Source organism: Ursus arctos, unplaced genomic scaffold (assembly GCF_023065955.2).
Source record: "Ursus arctos isolate Adak ecotype North America unplaced genomic scaffold, UrsArc2.0 scaffold_11, whole genome shotgun sequence".
Taxonomy (NCBI): domain Eukaryota; kingdom Metazoa; phylum Chordata; class Mammalia; order Carnivora; family Ursidae; genus Ursus; species Ursus arctos.
The window spans coordinates 44,931,961-44,950,008 of record NW_026622775.1 but is presented as its reverse complement, the minus strand read 5'-3'; the positions used below and the strand labels follow the sequence as shown (position 1 = coordinate 44,950,008).

At 34.4% G+C, this 18,048-nt stretch overlaps 1 protein-coding gene across 1 annotated transcript in view; it reads right to left on the bottom strand.

The window, feature by feature from the left end:
• Window positions 1–4,346: 4,346 nt before the first annotated feature.
• The window catches only part of GLRB (glycine receptor beta), a 96,035-nt gene continuing 82,333 nt past the window's right edge, over window positions 4,347–18,048 (bottom strand). Inside the window, exon 10 of the mRNA XM_026499546.4 lies at window positions 4,347–6,782. Coding sequence (XP_026355331.1) covers window positions 6,486–6,782 — 297 coding nt within the window. The 3' untranslated portion in view covers window positions 4,347–6,485. The remainder of the gene's footprint in view (window positions 6,783–18,048) is intronic.

The following is an 18,048-nucleotide window of genomic DNA, read 5'->3' as shown; positions in this document are numbered from 1 at the left end:
GTACACTATTAAATAGAATTCTAGCCTAGATTGTGTGTTTCTAAATCCTTGCCTATAACGGTCTATTAAAGGCAGACTTACATGTTGTAACTGGTCATTCTTACATCATTTTTATTCTTTCTTTAAAAATAGGGTTACCCGAGAAAAAAAGTCTTCGACCAGGTTTGCAGGGCTGTTCATGGCAAACCCAGAACTATAACCCAGGTCCTATTACTTCCAGTCCAAGGGTTCTTTCTACTACCCACTCCTGCCTCCCTATAGGTTTACATACAATAACTTTTGTCTTAGTTTAGACCCAAGATTATTTTTTAATCATGGGTGTCCACATATATTCTTTAGGAAATTTCACATTTTTATTTAGACATTTAAATTAATTCATCTAGAAATTTGAAAGCTTCTAAGATTCCAGCGGACTGATTGGAAACTCCAGTGATTTTTGAATGAAAGGGCTTTTGAGTATACAAATGAATGAACCAGACAAGTGCAGCTGTGTTTAGAATGAGGCTTTATAATAGACCAAGGCAGAATTTATTAGGTATTCCCTCTTAATGAGTTCTGTATAATTCTCTCAGTTAATAAGCTAAAGATCATCTTTGTAGCTGAGGAGCCTGAGGATTCTGACTTAGATTTATAAAAATGTTTAAGTTTTGTTAGTAAAGCAAGCAGATATGATGCTGTCATTGTGTGCTAACTTCGTATCCGAAGGAGGAGATCCCTAAAAGCTATATGGCGTGAGGTCGTAGTCCTAAAAGAGAAGTGGACGGGGTGTTTACTATTGTTAAACGCCATTTTCCTCCTGCTACACTTCCAAATCTAATAAACACTTGAAAGAACATCCCATGGGAACATACAATAAACTGAGCTGAGCTTTTTCAAAAACTAAAATCATTTGCCTCTTCATCTTGTTTACCATTTCACAAAATGGGGTTTCTGTTATGTGTCATCAATGGCCTAGGGTGAGGCAATGCTAATTGACTAATAAAATCCCTATTTGATGAGGTAATTGGGAAAGGACCTGTAGTTTGACTGCATTCTTGGTAAACGGGGCCGGAGGGCTCTGATTCCTTTTGACCGCCTCACTGTGAATGATATTAATTGAACTACAATTGCCTCAGGCTGCAAATTGGGATTTACTGAAAAATGTTTCAAGTTATAGGATTAAGATCAGATGGGAGTTTCAGTTAAGAGGCAAACATTAGGTAAAGTGCATTACATCATCAGCTAAGGAAACTTTCCTTTACTGTTCATTATTTCCTCAGCAACATTAACTAGGTAATAAAATGCAAATAGCACTTTAACATTTGTAATTGCAATGTTTCTGCACTTTACATATCATTTTTTTTTTTTTTTTAGGTAACGTCTCGCTTCAAAATTCTACGATCTATGGTAAAATGGCCTTTATTTAGCTATATTAAAGTATTTCTTACTTTTCTTGAAGACAGGTCTTTTTCTTTTAGACAAATGAGTTTGTTCCTTCTTCTCTAGCTTTGGTAATATGCATTATGCATTCTGATTTGTATTATAGTGATCTGTGTATTTAGCATATCTATATCCTTCTCACACTATTGACTCTGATTTAAGAATGGAGTCCTGGTCTTTACAGTTTTTGACTAACATGATACATTTGGCATATAAGTATCCAATAAGCATTTACTGATCTACAATTTTTTTTCAGTATTCTATTCTAAGAGGGTTTAGAGAGAATTGTTTTGGGTGTGATATGTGAGATTTGAGAAATTTTAAAGTATTCGTGGAAATGTAAATGCCTTTATTGTTTAGAATATAGAAATTCCAATGTTCTCATTGCTTTTGCTGGATAAGAACAAACTAAAATAATATGTAAACATATATAATAATATAGATTTATAAATATAGAGAAAATATAAAATGTATTAAGTATAAAATAATAAGTTTGTGCATAAATGTATATACACTCATTAAGGGTATAACCAACCTTGAATATGGCATCCATATTAATCATTAATATTAATCACAAGAAAATCTGTTTAGTGAAAAGAAGAGGGGGGAGGTAGTGAATGCTGAATTATTGATACACTATATAAACATATGCATTTAATTGAAAATATAATCAGAATAAATCTGCTATTCTAAAGCATGGTAATAATATTCTAACAAGAAAGCCATGAGGGCAGCTGGGTGGTTCATTAAGCATCTGCCTTCGGCTCAGATCATGGTCTCAGGGTATTGGGATGGAGCCCCGCATTGGGCTCCCTGCTTGGTGGGGAGCCTGCTTCTCCCTCTCCCTCTGCCTGCTGCTCCCCCGGCTTGTGCTCTCTCCGTCTCTCTCTCTGTCAAATAAATAAATAAAATACTTTTTAAAAGAGTTATAAAAACATTTCAAACCATTTCTCATCTTAGGCTTGGTACTTTAAAATTTTATATCCAACTATCTATATAAACTTAAATTTTCGGTAATACATATGATAAAATGTTTTTAGAGCACCTTAATTTGAACACTGCATATGTAATTGGGAAATATTTTAACTTTGTTTTTCAATAGAGATGCAACCATATGACTAAAGAACAATGTTGAGTGAAAACCTATTAGTTAAATGAGTAAAGCATGACATCCAAGAGTGGCACACTTTAAAAAAATAGTGAAACATAAAATAAACCACTTTTCTAAAAGGTAAGGCACCTGGCTGAACTTAGCACTCCAATCATTGCTAACCATGACACATAACAGTCAAAATCAGTTTGGTTGGAGTTTAAGATGTGAGTAGAGAGGTAGTATGAGAAATAGCTGCAGAGATAAGTGAAGCATTTAATAACAGAAAATTTTATGTCAGAGAGAGGACTTTCTACTTAGTTCATTGGGCAACACATGACACTAAAAATGTTTGAGCAGAATGCTATGATCAAGCTTTATTTTAAAGAACTTAATGTCATAATTGAGTGAAATATGTGATATTGGATTGGATCTTGAAACAAAAAAAAAAAGTGGGGCAATTGGTAAATTTGAATAAAGTCTCTAGATGATAGCCCTGTATTAATGTTAATTTCTTGATATGGATACCTGGTACTACTGGGGTACCATGTACTTGTTTAGGAAACATACACTAAAGTGTATAGAGGTAAAGGAACAACTTTATTTTAAATGTTTCAGAAAAAAAATGTCGCAAGTACACACACACATATAGTAGGAGGGGAATAAAGTAAGTATGATAAAATATTAACAATGGGGGAATCTGGTTAAATGGTAAACAGGATTCCTTGGAATATTTTTGCGAGTTTTTAAAAGTCTGAAACAATTTCAAGAAAGCTTTTAAAAAGAAAAGTAGTATGTCAATGACATAAAATAGGTTAAGAGATGACTAGATTGTGGGGCTTGGAGATTGAATGATAAAAATCAACATTAGTAGCTTTTTGGAGGGAAATCTGGTAGAACACCCCCAAATTTAAAATGTATATGTCTTTAAACTCAGCAACTCCACTTCTGGCAACTGTCTCATGGAGGTATACTCATATGTGCACAAAGATACTTACTGCAATACTATCTTGTATTAGAAAAGTAAACCGATCAAAATTTCTGCTTAAGAAGGAGCTACATTCAGGCACATTCATGGTATAGAATAATAGGAGATAGAGGAGAGATTTATGAATGTCCAATATGTCCTCACACAGAGAGATCTCCAAGCCACAGTAAATGAAAAATAAAGTAATTGCAAAACTATACATATGGTAAAATCCCCTTTATGTTAAGTCCCATTGAATTAAATTATCTTTAATATTTAAACCTGGATAGAGTTGTAAATGCCTAGAGTAAGGTGATGACTTCTGGGGAAAAGAGAAAAGAGCTTGAAGAAAAGAAGACCATGACAACAACTTTAAGTGCTCACTCTAAATACGTCTTGTTTTCTAATACATCAAGGTTTCATATCTTATGTAGATAATTAAAAAAAAAAAGGAATATTCCACAGTTAGTTAAAAAATGAGTTGGGGCACCTGGTTGGCTCAGATTGAGCAGCATGCAACACTTGATTTCAAGGTCATGAGTTCAAGTCCCACATTGGGTATGGAACTTACTTAATCAAAATAATAATAATGATAATAAAAATAATAATCAGCTGAGATAGAGTGGAGCGAGATTAAAAACTGGTGTAGCAGTCTGAAAAAGAATGGGAAAGGGCAACTGAATTAGGGTTGTGTCGGCAGAAACAGAGAGGAGGAGGCGGTAGGGGTGAGAGGGAGAATCTCTACACCTCCCTTCTAGAAAGGGTATGAAGTGAGAGAAGGAAGGAAGATTTAATATGGCTGACTACCATGGTGACATCTTTAACAAGAACCGGAATAAGAAAACCTACTGATTTGTGAGGAAAGGATAATTTTTATTTTGGAGACACTGAATCTGAGATACTGATATCCAGGTAGATACACTGCAAGTATCCCAGAAAGACATAATATTTAGAGACACAGACCAGGACTACCCTGGGGTTAAGCGACTAAATCCTTGAAGTAAAATTATAAAACAACTGTACAGGGACATGGATTGTACTTCTTCGTTATAATCATGATCCAATGTTCCATTTGAAGTTCTATAACATACTTAGTCCTGAAACAGCTATATATTTATAATTGGGTATTAAAATTGATCTTAAGAGGTGACAATATTATATTACAGAAAGGAATTCATTCACATTTTTTTCAATAAATTCTTGCATAATGAAAACGGTCTTCCATTTGGTACATTTCCCACTTAAAACTCTGTATCTAAATCAAACTCCTGAATATGAATGAAAAATGCAAGAACATAGAAAATATATTGCAAGCAAATATAATTTTTATAAATAAAAATTGTAAATGGTTTAAGTCCTACTCAAGGCATTTTTTTTCCTGTCACAGTTCCATTAAAATGTTACTGCCCTGGGTCCTGGCAGGATCTTCAAGACCATTGGTAGGGTTACCTGTGGCATTTTAAAACTACTCAGATGGCTAAGCTTTTGCAACTAGGGGGTGCTGAAGGACTACCAAGGATTAGATTACATCTTATTTTTTAAAAATTTGGTAATCAGTGAAAATCTTTTAAAAATTAATGTCTTTAATAAAACAGCATTGAATTACATATAGCAATTTGCATAAATAATATTTAAACACATTTTATTATTGAATAGACCATATAAACTCTCAGCTGCAACAAAACTCTCCAAATAATGTAAATATACTTACTTGGTCTTATTTTTGTGTTATAAGAATTATGGATAATTCCAATTTCAGCTATAGAGAAATAAAAAGGTACATTGGCTTGATATCACTAGGAAATGGGAGACTTAATAGACCTGAAAGTACCTATTTTCAGGTTCAAACAAGATCAAAATAAATAAATCTAAGGAGTCTAGACTTTTAGCAAGAAAGAAAATACACTTAGCAGTGAGAACTAACATAAACAAAGATATTACATACTTAATCTTTTAAAGTTTTATAGCAAATCCAAAAAGTATGCAAATAAAAAAGGAAATGAATTTGGAAAAAAATTAATTTTACTTAAAAAATATGTAAGCATTTTAATAAAGAAGTTAAAATCCTCCAATGACTTTTTTCCCCCCAAACTCAAGTTACTTCCAGTAATAGGGTATTTTCCTCTTGGTTTCTAAAAAATTATGTGAAATCACATATCCATTATTATTATATTCCAATTTAAAATATTTGTGACTCTTTAAGGCACAACGATTTCATATATTCTGTATCAACAAAATGAAATCCATGAAAATACATTTAGGCTTTAAGGAGGATTAAATAGAATTTGTTTTGTCAGAAATCAATGTATCTATACTTTATTTTTATTTTCATCAGAAGTCAGAATTCAGTATGAATTTATGTAAATCTAGATTTCCCTTTGTTTCAAAAATGCTTACTGTGTTCCATAAGATGGCATTTTGACAACACAGGCACACTTTAAAATGAGCCGATTTTACAAATTAGTAATTTTTTGAACTTTATTTCTCCACAGAGCCCACATACTTATAGTCGATATATTTCTACTTACAAAGTTTAAACAATATGTAATATAATTTTCTTAATTTGTGATAATACCATCTAAAATTATACAAGAATAAGATGGCTTTCTCTGAAAGTTACAAGGAAGGAAATTGGAAATCCCACATACATTAGAATGGTGATCATAACAGGATCCAGCGTGCACATGATTTTATCAGAATTATCTGAAGTATCTGCAATTTACACTAACTGAAGAGAATCGTTTGGATTTTATTCTATGTACTATGATTATCCTTCATTTATTCCTAAAGCAATGTGTTTGCTATACATATATACATCATTAGTAGAGCACAGAAGTAACAAGTTCATGCTGCCATTCAAAAGTAAGGTGCCACATTTTTATTACAATCAAATGGCATCCAAAATGCAATATATTGCTATGAAAATGCAAAATTTTTCAGATTGGCATTTATGAATGAGGCTGGTCACAATGAAATGGCATTTTATTTTACTCAAATGAAAAAGATTTATCATAAATATATAGACCAATATATAACATTGAAGAACAAGAAGCAGAAAGGAAACAATGCTCTTGCATAAAGATCAATTCGCTTTGCTGCTGTTGGAATAACAGGTTTGGCAGGGGGCGGCTTCTTGTTGTTCTTTGCCTGAGATTTCCCAAGCCCATTGTTGACTTCAATAGGTTTTCCATAGCAGTCATAATTGGATAATTCAAAATCTCTTGGTAAGCTTCCAACAATGCTGAAGTCATTAGACCTCAGGTCAGACTTCGAAGTGCAAACCTTTTTGCACCTTGTCTCTCCAACCTGAGAATAAAAGTTAAGGACAGAGTACATTTAGAATTTTTCTATTCATAAAACATTTCTTCAAAAGGATATTTTTAAAATCTGATGGCTTAATCAGGTGACTATTATCTCTGTTTGACAAAAAGATTCAATAGTAACTGATTAGGCCATCAGATTACCTGAACGTTTAGGGCTCTAAAATGTCGCCCACATAATAAGGCTTATGTCATGGAATAAGCTTTTGATAGGTTACTTTATGTCAAGGGACTCCAAGCGCAAATCAACATTTATCTCGGTGCTTCCAGGCTTGTGAGAGTTCTCAGTTGAAATACCAATAAATTACAATCCAATATTTAACCATGGCATAGACCATATTACCACAACACATAAGATTACAGAAATCTTCTGGTACTTCAACCTTTGACTTCCCCATGGATTCTATTTCCAAAGATGGTGGTTTATAAATGACTGAGGCATTTATCTCTTCAACGAGATAGACTCTGTCTCTAAACTGCATGCACAAATAGGAACTAAAAGATGGTCACAGTGATCATGAACCAAAGATCTACTGGTGAAAGGCATTCATTCTTAATTTGCTGACTAAAGTGGATCAGCCAACCACACTCAGAGAAGCCAAAGAAATTGTGTATATTTCAGTCAGATCATATGTCACAGAGATTATTCAGTTGATAATCTCTGAACTATTAAATTTAAATCCATTCCCTATAATATACAAAAGAATTATTTCATATTGAACCCTCTCTAACAATCAAAATGCTCTCAGAAAAGAACAGATGCTAACCCCAATGTCTTAAGATAGCACTGATATTACAAAAGGCCACAGAAAGGTAAGTTCGTGACTCTACTGCTTAATTTCCTACTGTTCTTAATCCTGAGTTTCGCAATTCACCTTTGTAATCTCCATTATTGATATTTACTGCTTTTACTGAAAAAGGAAACCTATCATTATATACTGTTAGTATACTATGGCTACTCTAGTTTTTGCCTTATTAGTATAATACAATGGCTAGTTACATAGATTCAATTTACCTTTACCAGATTATGGCTGGGTAAAACTCATGCTTAATGTAAGAAGTAACACAAATTATTTCCCAGCAGTACTTCAGGTAGCAAGACCCTATCCTTTATCTGGACAAGCACTGAGTCATATCTCCTGGGCAGGAGCCAGATGGCAGTGTTTAGAGGTTCATAGCACATAAAATTAAGATGTACCGAGTGAAGAAAAAAAAAAAAAGCTAAAATGTGCTTGTGCATCTCCTGTCATTATACATGTATTTTATTTCCCTCTTTTCAATTATGAACATGTACTGGTAATGTTATTTTTTAAGCTGGTATGTAAGTGTTGGCTCTATTCGTATATACTTTATACCACATAGGTATTTATACAATCCTACTGAGTAAGAATTGCTAAAAAATATGTTTGTATAAATATAACTATACAAAAATAGACAAGAAACTATTGATAAATAAGAATGGGAATTGTGGAGCTGGAATTTCACCTTTTTATTTATTTATTATATGTTTTTGGGGGGAATTTTACCTTTCTTAGTGTTTCATACTAAGAAAAAAAAAGATGTGAAACACCAATATATTAAGATATTTAGAGAAGGTTTGTTATAAAATAGCTCAAATGGAAAGAGTTCCATCCTGCTTTGATGGAACTTTGTTTTAGCTAACAGAGGCCAGCCTTAAGCAGGAGGATTCCCCCTCCCCTTTCCTTATGTGCGGTTACAATTTACGAATTCTGAGAACTCAGTTGAGTTTAAAAGAGTATGGCTTGATGAGGTAGCTAGTTTTGATTGAGCAACCATAGGTCCAGGGTCTAGTTCGTGTCAACTTACGTAATGTGTCTAGGAAAATACCTGGCAAAAAATAGGGACTGGTCAATGGAATGAGAACAAAGGTAGCAATTAAAATCTAAATTATTTAATATGACATTGGGAAATCATATATATATAATTATGAATATCTATATAAATATTATACATGTATGAATATATACATGCATATTATGTGACTATTGTGAATTATGATTATGTGTAATAGAAAATACATTTTATATATATAAAATTTACTTTACACCTTCCATCTAAATTCCCTAACTTGAAATTTTAAAAGGCCATTTTTAGCAAGCAGTCTGTCATTTAAACTCCACCACCATGCACATGCACACACAGACTCACATTCACACTCACACACCTTCCCTATAAGTGTACCAGAAAGAAGACCGCATTTAAAGCTCTAATTTTCCAGTGCTATTTGAGGAGTAAGTCTCAGGATAGATCAGTGAGCTTCTATAAAGAGTAAAATTGCTACCTTGATTGGAACAGAGGCTGAGAACAGATTCTACATATCAAAGCTTTGCATTATCCTCAGACTCTCAGAGCAGTCTTCAAAATCTGGGGCTCTGTGGGTATCCCAGTCTCACTTTCTCCCTTTCAAATTCTCTACTCCAAAAGTTTTAGATTTACTAACTGTGCTTAAGAATCCACTTATCAAAACAAAGGGGTATTCTAGTTTCTGCCAATAGGACTTAAGAAGCATGATTCTTATCATTTATTTTACTTTTTCGCAAAGAAAGCCATACATATTTACCATAGAAATGCATTTACTTTAAATCATATTTTATACACAGCTCTAGGTATAGTTTTAGTATCTATAATAACTGAAAAGTAATCAAATTTGTATGATATTATAACCTGTCACATGTAAATACTTCAAATTTTCTGCTAGCCATTTTAATAATTTTAGATTTCATCTACGCAGTTTACTCAAAACATAGACATAGGATGTTATATTTATTCAGAGAGATTATTTGAATATAGTACACATGTCAGTAAAAGAAGAATAGCTTCTTCAATATTAAAGTAATAACATAGAAAAGCACTCCAAAGAGTTTCAATTTGGTTCTACTAAATCTTCAATCATTTAATTTATTAAAACATCTTCTAGAAATGTATTTGAAGATTCTTTTATTTGAAAAGAGTTGTGGCGGGTGTGTGTGTATACTGAAGGAGAGAACCTCTACTATAGAAATATCTTTTAATTATGTGACACAACTACATAAGAAATAAGAAGACCTCCGGTTCCTTAAATAGGTCATAATTCATTAACTAGTTGGCAGGTCTCACCTTTTTCCATTCATCGGAGATTTTACACAAACGTAACTTTTTTTAGTTAATACTCTCCACACGTAATTATGATATCAAATATGTGCATAAAAGTACAAAATATTCACAATGTAATACTATTTTAAGCAATTATAATATCACATCAAGAGGGATTCAATAAACTCCTTATTAATAAGAAAGTAACCCTACATAACACAGTCTTAAAGGTGATCTCAGTTGTATTAATCTCCAATTTATAATTTCTCAATTTTTCCTCATAAAATCTGTGTCTCATTTACTTTCATCATATAAACTTGTCACTCCTGAAAATTACTGGTAGCAAAAATGAGGTAGTATGATAATGAAACTGTCAAGAATAAAAATGATGCAGATAAGAACTTCCTAATGCTTCAAATTATAACGTTTAAGATTTTTTTTTTTTTTTTGGTCCTTTTCAGTTTGAGTCATACATTTAAAAGCAAATCACCTTATGCAATATTTCTTGACCAGAAGACTTAAAACGTATGACTTCATGGGGATAATGGCATCTTCTGCAGTTAATAAAAATAGGTTCAGAAGGGAATAATCTCTATGTATTTTACCAAATTTAAGTCATTCCTTATTTTTAAAAACCTATCATTACCATAGGAAACAACTAATTAATTCATGCATGAACTGCAGGTTTTATGTTTTTAATTGTTCAAATCCGAAGGCAAAGACATTATTTTTTCTTTTTTTCACAACATCTTTCTTAAGAATAGCACACGGCACATACTAGGCATTTGGAACAGGATGATATTAACAATAGTAGGTCCTCGATATTTTTATTGAATTAAAAAGAAAGGATTATAAGAATAAACAAACAAATTAGTAAATAAAATATTGTAATGGTTGTGGAAGTACTAAATTTAGGGGGGGAAATAACCTAGATAATTATATATGTATGATGACAGATTTATGTATGCAGACAAAATTATAAAAACATGCTAAAAGCTAGATTACATTATCATTGATGTTTCTTATTTCTTACACTTTTTAAAATCATTCTTTTCCTTTGCAAACACAAATTTAATTGTGCTTTCATTAATAACTACTGTTATTCTATCTAAAAATAAATGACATACCATTTTGAAACTGTGCCCGACAGGGTTCATGAAGTTGAAACTAGCAGAACGTTTAAAGCTTGTTTTCCAGAGAATTGTTTCTCCCTAATCAGCTATTGTGTCTTTTCAGAGCCTACAAACAAATCTGCTAGCTGTTTCTGCAGAAGCCTGAACTCAAGGTCAACTGATATGATTCCAGCCTATGAACAAGCAAGCCCCTGCATTCCTTAACAGATAATGAGACTAAGACCCCATTCCAGTTTATACCAGCTCTCGGAGCATGCCCATAGCCCCTTCTCCTTGTCCTAAGATAACCTCCCGATGTCAGGGCCTGAATTTTGCCCCCTCCTGGTGTTAAGTCCCCACCCCAAAGTGAATATGGGATCCATGTTACATATATGTTTGCTCAATATGTGTGTTCCATCTTTCCTCATCAATAGTCATAAGTTTCCCTGCCCTTTTTCATCAATATGTATGTAATCTCCTACCTGAATTTCCCTTTTAAAAACTCTATTTCTTCACCTGGAACCTCAGAGATGGTCTTTGGACACCAATCCCCCATCTCCCCAGGTTGTTGGCCTCTTAAATAAAGCAATCTTTCCTTTCCAACCAACACTTGTCTCTTGAGTATTGCCTTTTGAATGGCAAGCAGCCGAACTTGGGTTTCAATAACAATTTCATTGAAATTACTCTGCAATAGTTTGTGCTTTGAAAGCAAAGTACATTGCGAACAAATGCATTTTGAAACCAGAAACTATCTTTTTTTCACAACAAAACCACTAAATTAAAAAGGCAACATTTCTTAAATTTCTTTTTTATATTCTTTTATGTCAATGTGTAACAGTCTTATGCATTTATCAAACTTACACATTTGTTCTAAGTTTGACATATATATTAAAGATGTTATTTTTTTACTCATTCTTTTTTCAAAGTCTATCTTAGGATACAAATATTACATAGGTACAGTGTTCGTTTCAGAAATTGCATTTGGACTGTGAGCAATAAGAATAATTTACATATATTTATGGAGATTAAAATTTCTGGTCAACTTTTAAACTCCCTAAGCATCACTCTATGACTTTTGTCGCAAAATGTTACAGTTTCAGAATCCAAATACGTGTGTTTTTATTAACAACCCCAAACACAGATAATTAAAATACTGAAGTTCTTAAATATGTTGAACTTTTCTTCATTGGGCAATTGTTTTAATGCCTGAAGTCTAAATTTAAAATAACAGAATTCTAGGGAGAATTCAAGATGGCCTAGGAAGATCCAGATCTCATCCCTCCTGTGGACATAACAAATCTACAACTACATATGGAATACTTCCCTCCGAAGGGGATCAAGAAATTGGATGAACAGAGCCCCTGCAATAAGGGTCATCAACAAAATGGGTAGAGGAGGCAAAGATACGGTCTTGCTAAAGGAAAAAACCACACTCCAGGCACAGGACTCCATGTTTAGGAGGGATCTCAAAGGCATAGAGCTTTACCCTGAGGAGTGAAAGATGTGAGCTCCATATCATGCACCCTAACCCTTTGATTCTGCATAGGAGACATGAGTCCCCAAAATACCTAACTCTGAAAACTGATAAGGAATACCTCCAGGAAAACTATGGAATCATAGTAACAGAAAAACCCACTCTTAAAAGGTTCAGGTGCTGACTCACTTGACATGGAAACCAGTGCAAGAACAGGAGGCAACTGAGCCTCTCTTCCCCCAGGAACTTAGACACTGGAGGCAGCCAGTTTTACTATCTTGTTCTGCTATGCTGATCCTGGCACTGGTGAGCTCCATTTTGGAATCCTCCCTCCAGACTGTTAATGTCAGAGGGCATTCCCCATAAAGAGCATCAAACAACCCTGTGCCTTGGCCAGGCCTTGCAGCTGACAAGACAATAACCTCACCCACCAGGGCTCTTGCAGCAGGCATAGCCCAGCATTCCAGACAGCTGGGCCAGGGACCACTCCCACCTACCACATGTCCAAAACAGTCATGTCCCCACCACAACAGGAGGGTGCACATAGCCTACACAGGGGATACTCCTGGAACACCTGGTTCCGATGACCAGGAGGATTTGCACTTCTGGGCCCCACAAGACAACACGTACATACGGCCACTCCTTCAAGACCAGGAAAAGGAGCTGAACTGCTTAATACTTAGTAACAAACACAGAGAGTCAGGCAAATGAAGAGACAGAGCAATATGCTCTAAGTGAAAGAACAAGGCAAAATCTTAGTAAAAGAACTAAATAAAATGGAGTAAGCAATCTACCTGATAAAGAGTTCATAGTAATGGTCATAAAAATGCTTACCAAACTCAGGAGAAGAATGGATGAACACAGTGAGAATTTCAACAAGAGTTCGAAAACGTAAAAAAGCACCAACCAGAGCTGAAGAATGCAATAAAAGAAATGAAAAATACACTAGAGGGAATAAACAGCAGATTAGATGTTACAGAAAAATGGATCAGTGATCTGGAAGTCAAGAGAGTGAAAATAACCCAAACTGAACAGCAAAAAGAAAAAATAATTTTAAAACTGGATAGTTCAAGGGATGTTGGGACAATATCAAGTATACACACTAGAATTCATACTGCTCAATATCAAAAAACACAATCCAGTTAAAAACTGGGCAGAAGGGACACCTGGGTGGCTCAGATGGCTAAGCATCTGCCTTCGGCTCAGGTCATGATCCCAGGTCCTGGTATTGAGCCCCATGTTGGGCTCCCAGCTCAGCAGGGAGTCTGCTTCTCCCTCTCCCTCTGCCTCTCTCCCTGCTTGTGCTCTCTTTGTCTCTCTCTCTCAAATGAATAAATTAAATCTTAAAAAAAAATGGGCAGAAGACCTGAATAGTCATTTTGCCAAATATATACAGATGATCAACAGGCAAAAACCACGCTAAGATATCACATCACACCAATCAGAATGGCTAGTATCAAAGAGAGAAGAAATAACAAGTGTTGGTGAGGATGTAGAGAGAAGGAAACCCCTGTGCACTGTTGGTGGGAATGTAAACTGGTGCAGCCACTCTGGAAAATAGAATAGAGCTTCCTCAAAAAATTAAAAATAGAATTATCATTTGATCCAGCAATCCTGCTTCTGTGTATTTATCTGATGAAAATGAAAACACTAATTCAAAAAGACAATGTACCCCAATTTTTACTGCAGCATTATTTACAATAGCCAAGATATAGAAACAACCTAAGTGTCCACTGATAGATGAATGAATAAAAAGATGCGGTAAATACATATAATGGAATATTACTCAACTACAAGAAAGAATGAAATTTTGTCATTTATTACAATATGGGTAGACCTAGGGAGTATTATGTGAAATGAAAAAAGTCAGACAGAGAAAGATAAATACTATATGATTTGCCTTATATGTGGAATCAAAACAAAACAAACAAAACAAAACAGAAACAGACTCATAGACACAGAAAACAAACAGACGGTTGTTGGAGGATGGATAAAATAAATGAAGGGAATTAAAAGGTACAATCTTCCATTTATAAAGTAAGTAAAGACATAGGAGATATAGATAGATAGATAGATAGATAGATAGATAGATAGATAGATAAAGATATAAATTATAGCATAGGGAATATAGCCAATAATTTTGCAACAATTTTGTATGGTGACAGATGGTGACTAGTCTTATTGTGCTGACCATTTCCTAGTGTATATAAATATCAAATCACTATGTTGTACACCTGAAACTAATATAATATTGTGTATCAATTATTCTTCAATAAAAAATAAAATAACATAATTCAGTCTAATGTTCTAGATCCTAGTTATCCTTTGTATCTATTATCATAAATAATCTTGATATATTCTATAGTATTCCAAAAATCTCTGAAAATCTCCTCCATTTATAAAATAAGTAAGCACCTATTCTCTAGAGCTTCTTTGCTTTCTGTCTTGAGATCACTTAGCCAGGGTTGAGTTAGTGGGTAGGCGCATTAGTAGGCTGGAAAAGTGAGAAACTGATAAAAGACTGGGAGATATAAATGGAAATCAGCTGAGGACCTTCAGACCCCTGAAACAACTTGGTGGTGAGTTCTTGTGTGTCCTCTTTGCCTCATATATCCCAGATTTGGAGCTGAAGGAGCTGAAATTGAAATGCCAATGAGTGCAGACAAAAATAGCCCCAATAACAGCCTGCTTCCTCTGGTCACAGGACAAACAAAAGAGTAGCTTAGCAAGACAAAAAACTCTTTGGCCAATAATCTCTACTTGAACCAAACACCACACACAAAAAATGTAAGCCCATCCCCATGCATGCCAGCAAAGGCTGAGTGGGGAACTGAGCATTCTACCTTTAAGAGGCTGTAACAAGGTACCCAATACTCCCACTGAAGTGGTATCAGAGAAGGCCAAATAGGGAGCTGGGGCTTCCATCTCTATAGACCACTATCAAGGGCCTGCTCCTCCCCCACTGCATCAGTGGAGACTGTATAGGCAACATGGAGTTCCACCCCCACCCAGCAGAAACAAACCGCTTCCCCTCTTCTACACTTGGGATGATGTCATAGGAGGACTAGCAGAGAGGCAGGACTTTTATCACCACCAAGTAGTAACAAGAGCATTCCCCCTGTGGTATCAGTGGAGACCACATGGGGTATTAAAAACTCCCAATCCCACCCTGCAATACTGAAGAGCCCCCATCCTCACTATGTGAGGATTTGGACTTCTACTTCTGGAAATACTGATGCAGCACCCTTCCTTCTCCTGGAAGGACACAGTCAGAAAAATCCAGCTAAAAAAGATAGGAAAGTTTAAGCAAGATTCAGAGTCTCATAAAATAATATGAAAATGTTCAGGTTTCAATAGAAATCACTCCTCCTACAAAGGACTAGAGAAGATCTCAAACTGAATTTTTTAAAAATACGATCAGTAGATACCAACACCATGATGAAAAATGTATTAGAATTATCTGAGAAAGGTTTTAAAACATGGATGATAAAAATGTTTCAATCGGGTACTATGAACATTTGTTTGAAACCTTTGAAAAATAGAAAGCCTGAGCCAAGAAATATAAAATCTCAGCCGCCCCCCAAAAAAAGGAAGAAAGAAAGGCCAAATGGAAATTTTATAACTGAAAAATACATTAAGCAAAATATAAAATCTCAGTGAATGAGCTCAACAGAAAAATGGAAAGGGCAGAGGAAAGAATCCGTGAATTAGAAGACACAACCAAAGAAATTATCCAATCTCAACAAAACAGAGAAAATCAACTAGAAAAAATGAAAAACCTCAGGGATCTGTGGGACTATAACAAAGGATCTAACAGTTGTGTCATCAAAGTCTCAGAAAGACGGGAAAAAGAAAGCAGATATGAAAAGGTACTCAAGAGAATAATAGCTGAAAACTCTCCAAATTTGCCAAGAAACTTAAGCCTACATTAAAAAAAAATTTTTTTTTTTAAGATTTTGTTTATTTATTTGAAAGAAAGAGCTCACGGGCAAGTGAGTGCATGAGTCAGGGTAGGGGCAGAAAAAGAAGCAGGTCCCTTGCTGAGCAGTGAGCCCGAGGTGGGGCTCAATCCCGGGACCCCAGGATCATGACCTGAGCCGAAAGCAGACACTTAACCCACTGAGCCACCCAGGCACCCCTTTAAGCCTATATTTTTAAACAAGCCAAACAAATCATAAACAGGATAAATGCAAAGAAATCCATACCAAAACATAGAATTTAACTTCTGGATAATAAAGAACCAGAAGAAGACTTGAAGGTGGCCAGAGAAAAATGACAGCTTACTCTTAGGGTAAAAACAATATGAATGAAGTGGATTTCTCATCAGAAGCTACAGAGGCCAGAAGGAGGCAGCATAATATTTCTTATGTGCTAAAAGAACTGTCAACCCAGAATCCTATACCTGGTGAAAATATCCTTCAGAAATGAAGGGAAAATCAAGACTTCCTCAGATGAAGGAAAACTAGAATAATCTGTTACCAGCAGTGCTACCAAAAATAATGGATAAAGGAAATTCTCTGAAAGTAAACAATGAAAGACATATCAGAATAAAAGCAAGAACATGGTAAGCAAAAAGATACATAAATACAATAAGCTTTCCTTCTCCCTCTCGGTTTTCTAAATTATGTTTGATAGTGAAACAAAAAGTATAACACTTTCTGATTAGGTTCTAAGAAATATTTACAATTCTATCATAAACAGAAAGTTAAAGGGACGTTAAAGAATGTAATGTTTCTACATATCACACAAACTGGCAAAATAATGACACCAGTAGACCATAATAAGTTATGTATATGTAATTAGTACCTAGAACAAACACTGAACAAGATAGACAAAGAAATATGCTTAAAAACAATATAGAAAACTCAAAATGTCATTCTAGAAAATGTTTAAGTAACCTTTGTGAAAGTAAGAAACAGAAGAGAGGGAGATAAAAAAAATGAAACAGAAAACAAAACATAAAATAATAGACTGAAGCCCTAACATACCAATACTTACATTAAATTTAAATGATTAAATACACCAATTAAAAATGGGAGTGGTGGAGCAGATGAAAAGTCATGAATCAATAATACATGTTGTCTATGAGAAACTCACTTCAAATATAACGATACAGACATGCTGGATGGAAAAGGATGGAAAAAGACACGCCAAATGTATGACCTCTCTAAGGTCATGATAGCTGTGTATTAATGAAAACTGTATACTTAATGTATACTTATTGTATACTTATTCTTCATAAAGGGAGTTAGGGTATGAATGAGCTTTAAGGCCTGAAAAACCCTCCCATAAAGTAGCAACTAAATTGCAGAGAATCTTGGCTGTAGATGCAGAAATGAGTTTAATGACTTAACCAGATTTTTTTTTTAATTTTTCTAAAAAATCTAGATTTAGGTAGCATCACATAAAAACATTTTACCTGCTTTTGTATTTAAAATTGTGTATGTGGCATACTTGTCTAACATTCTAGGTAAGGGACATGGTGGTAATTAACAAATATAAGCAGAGGAAGCAAGATTTTCAAGGTCGTAGGATGGTATGAACCTATTAGTCTTTTGTGGAATTTACCATGC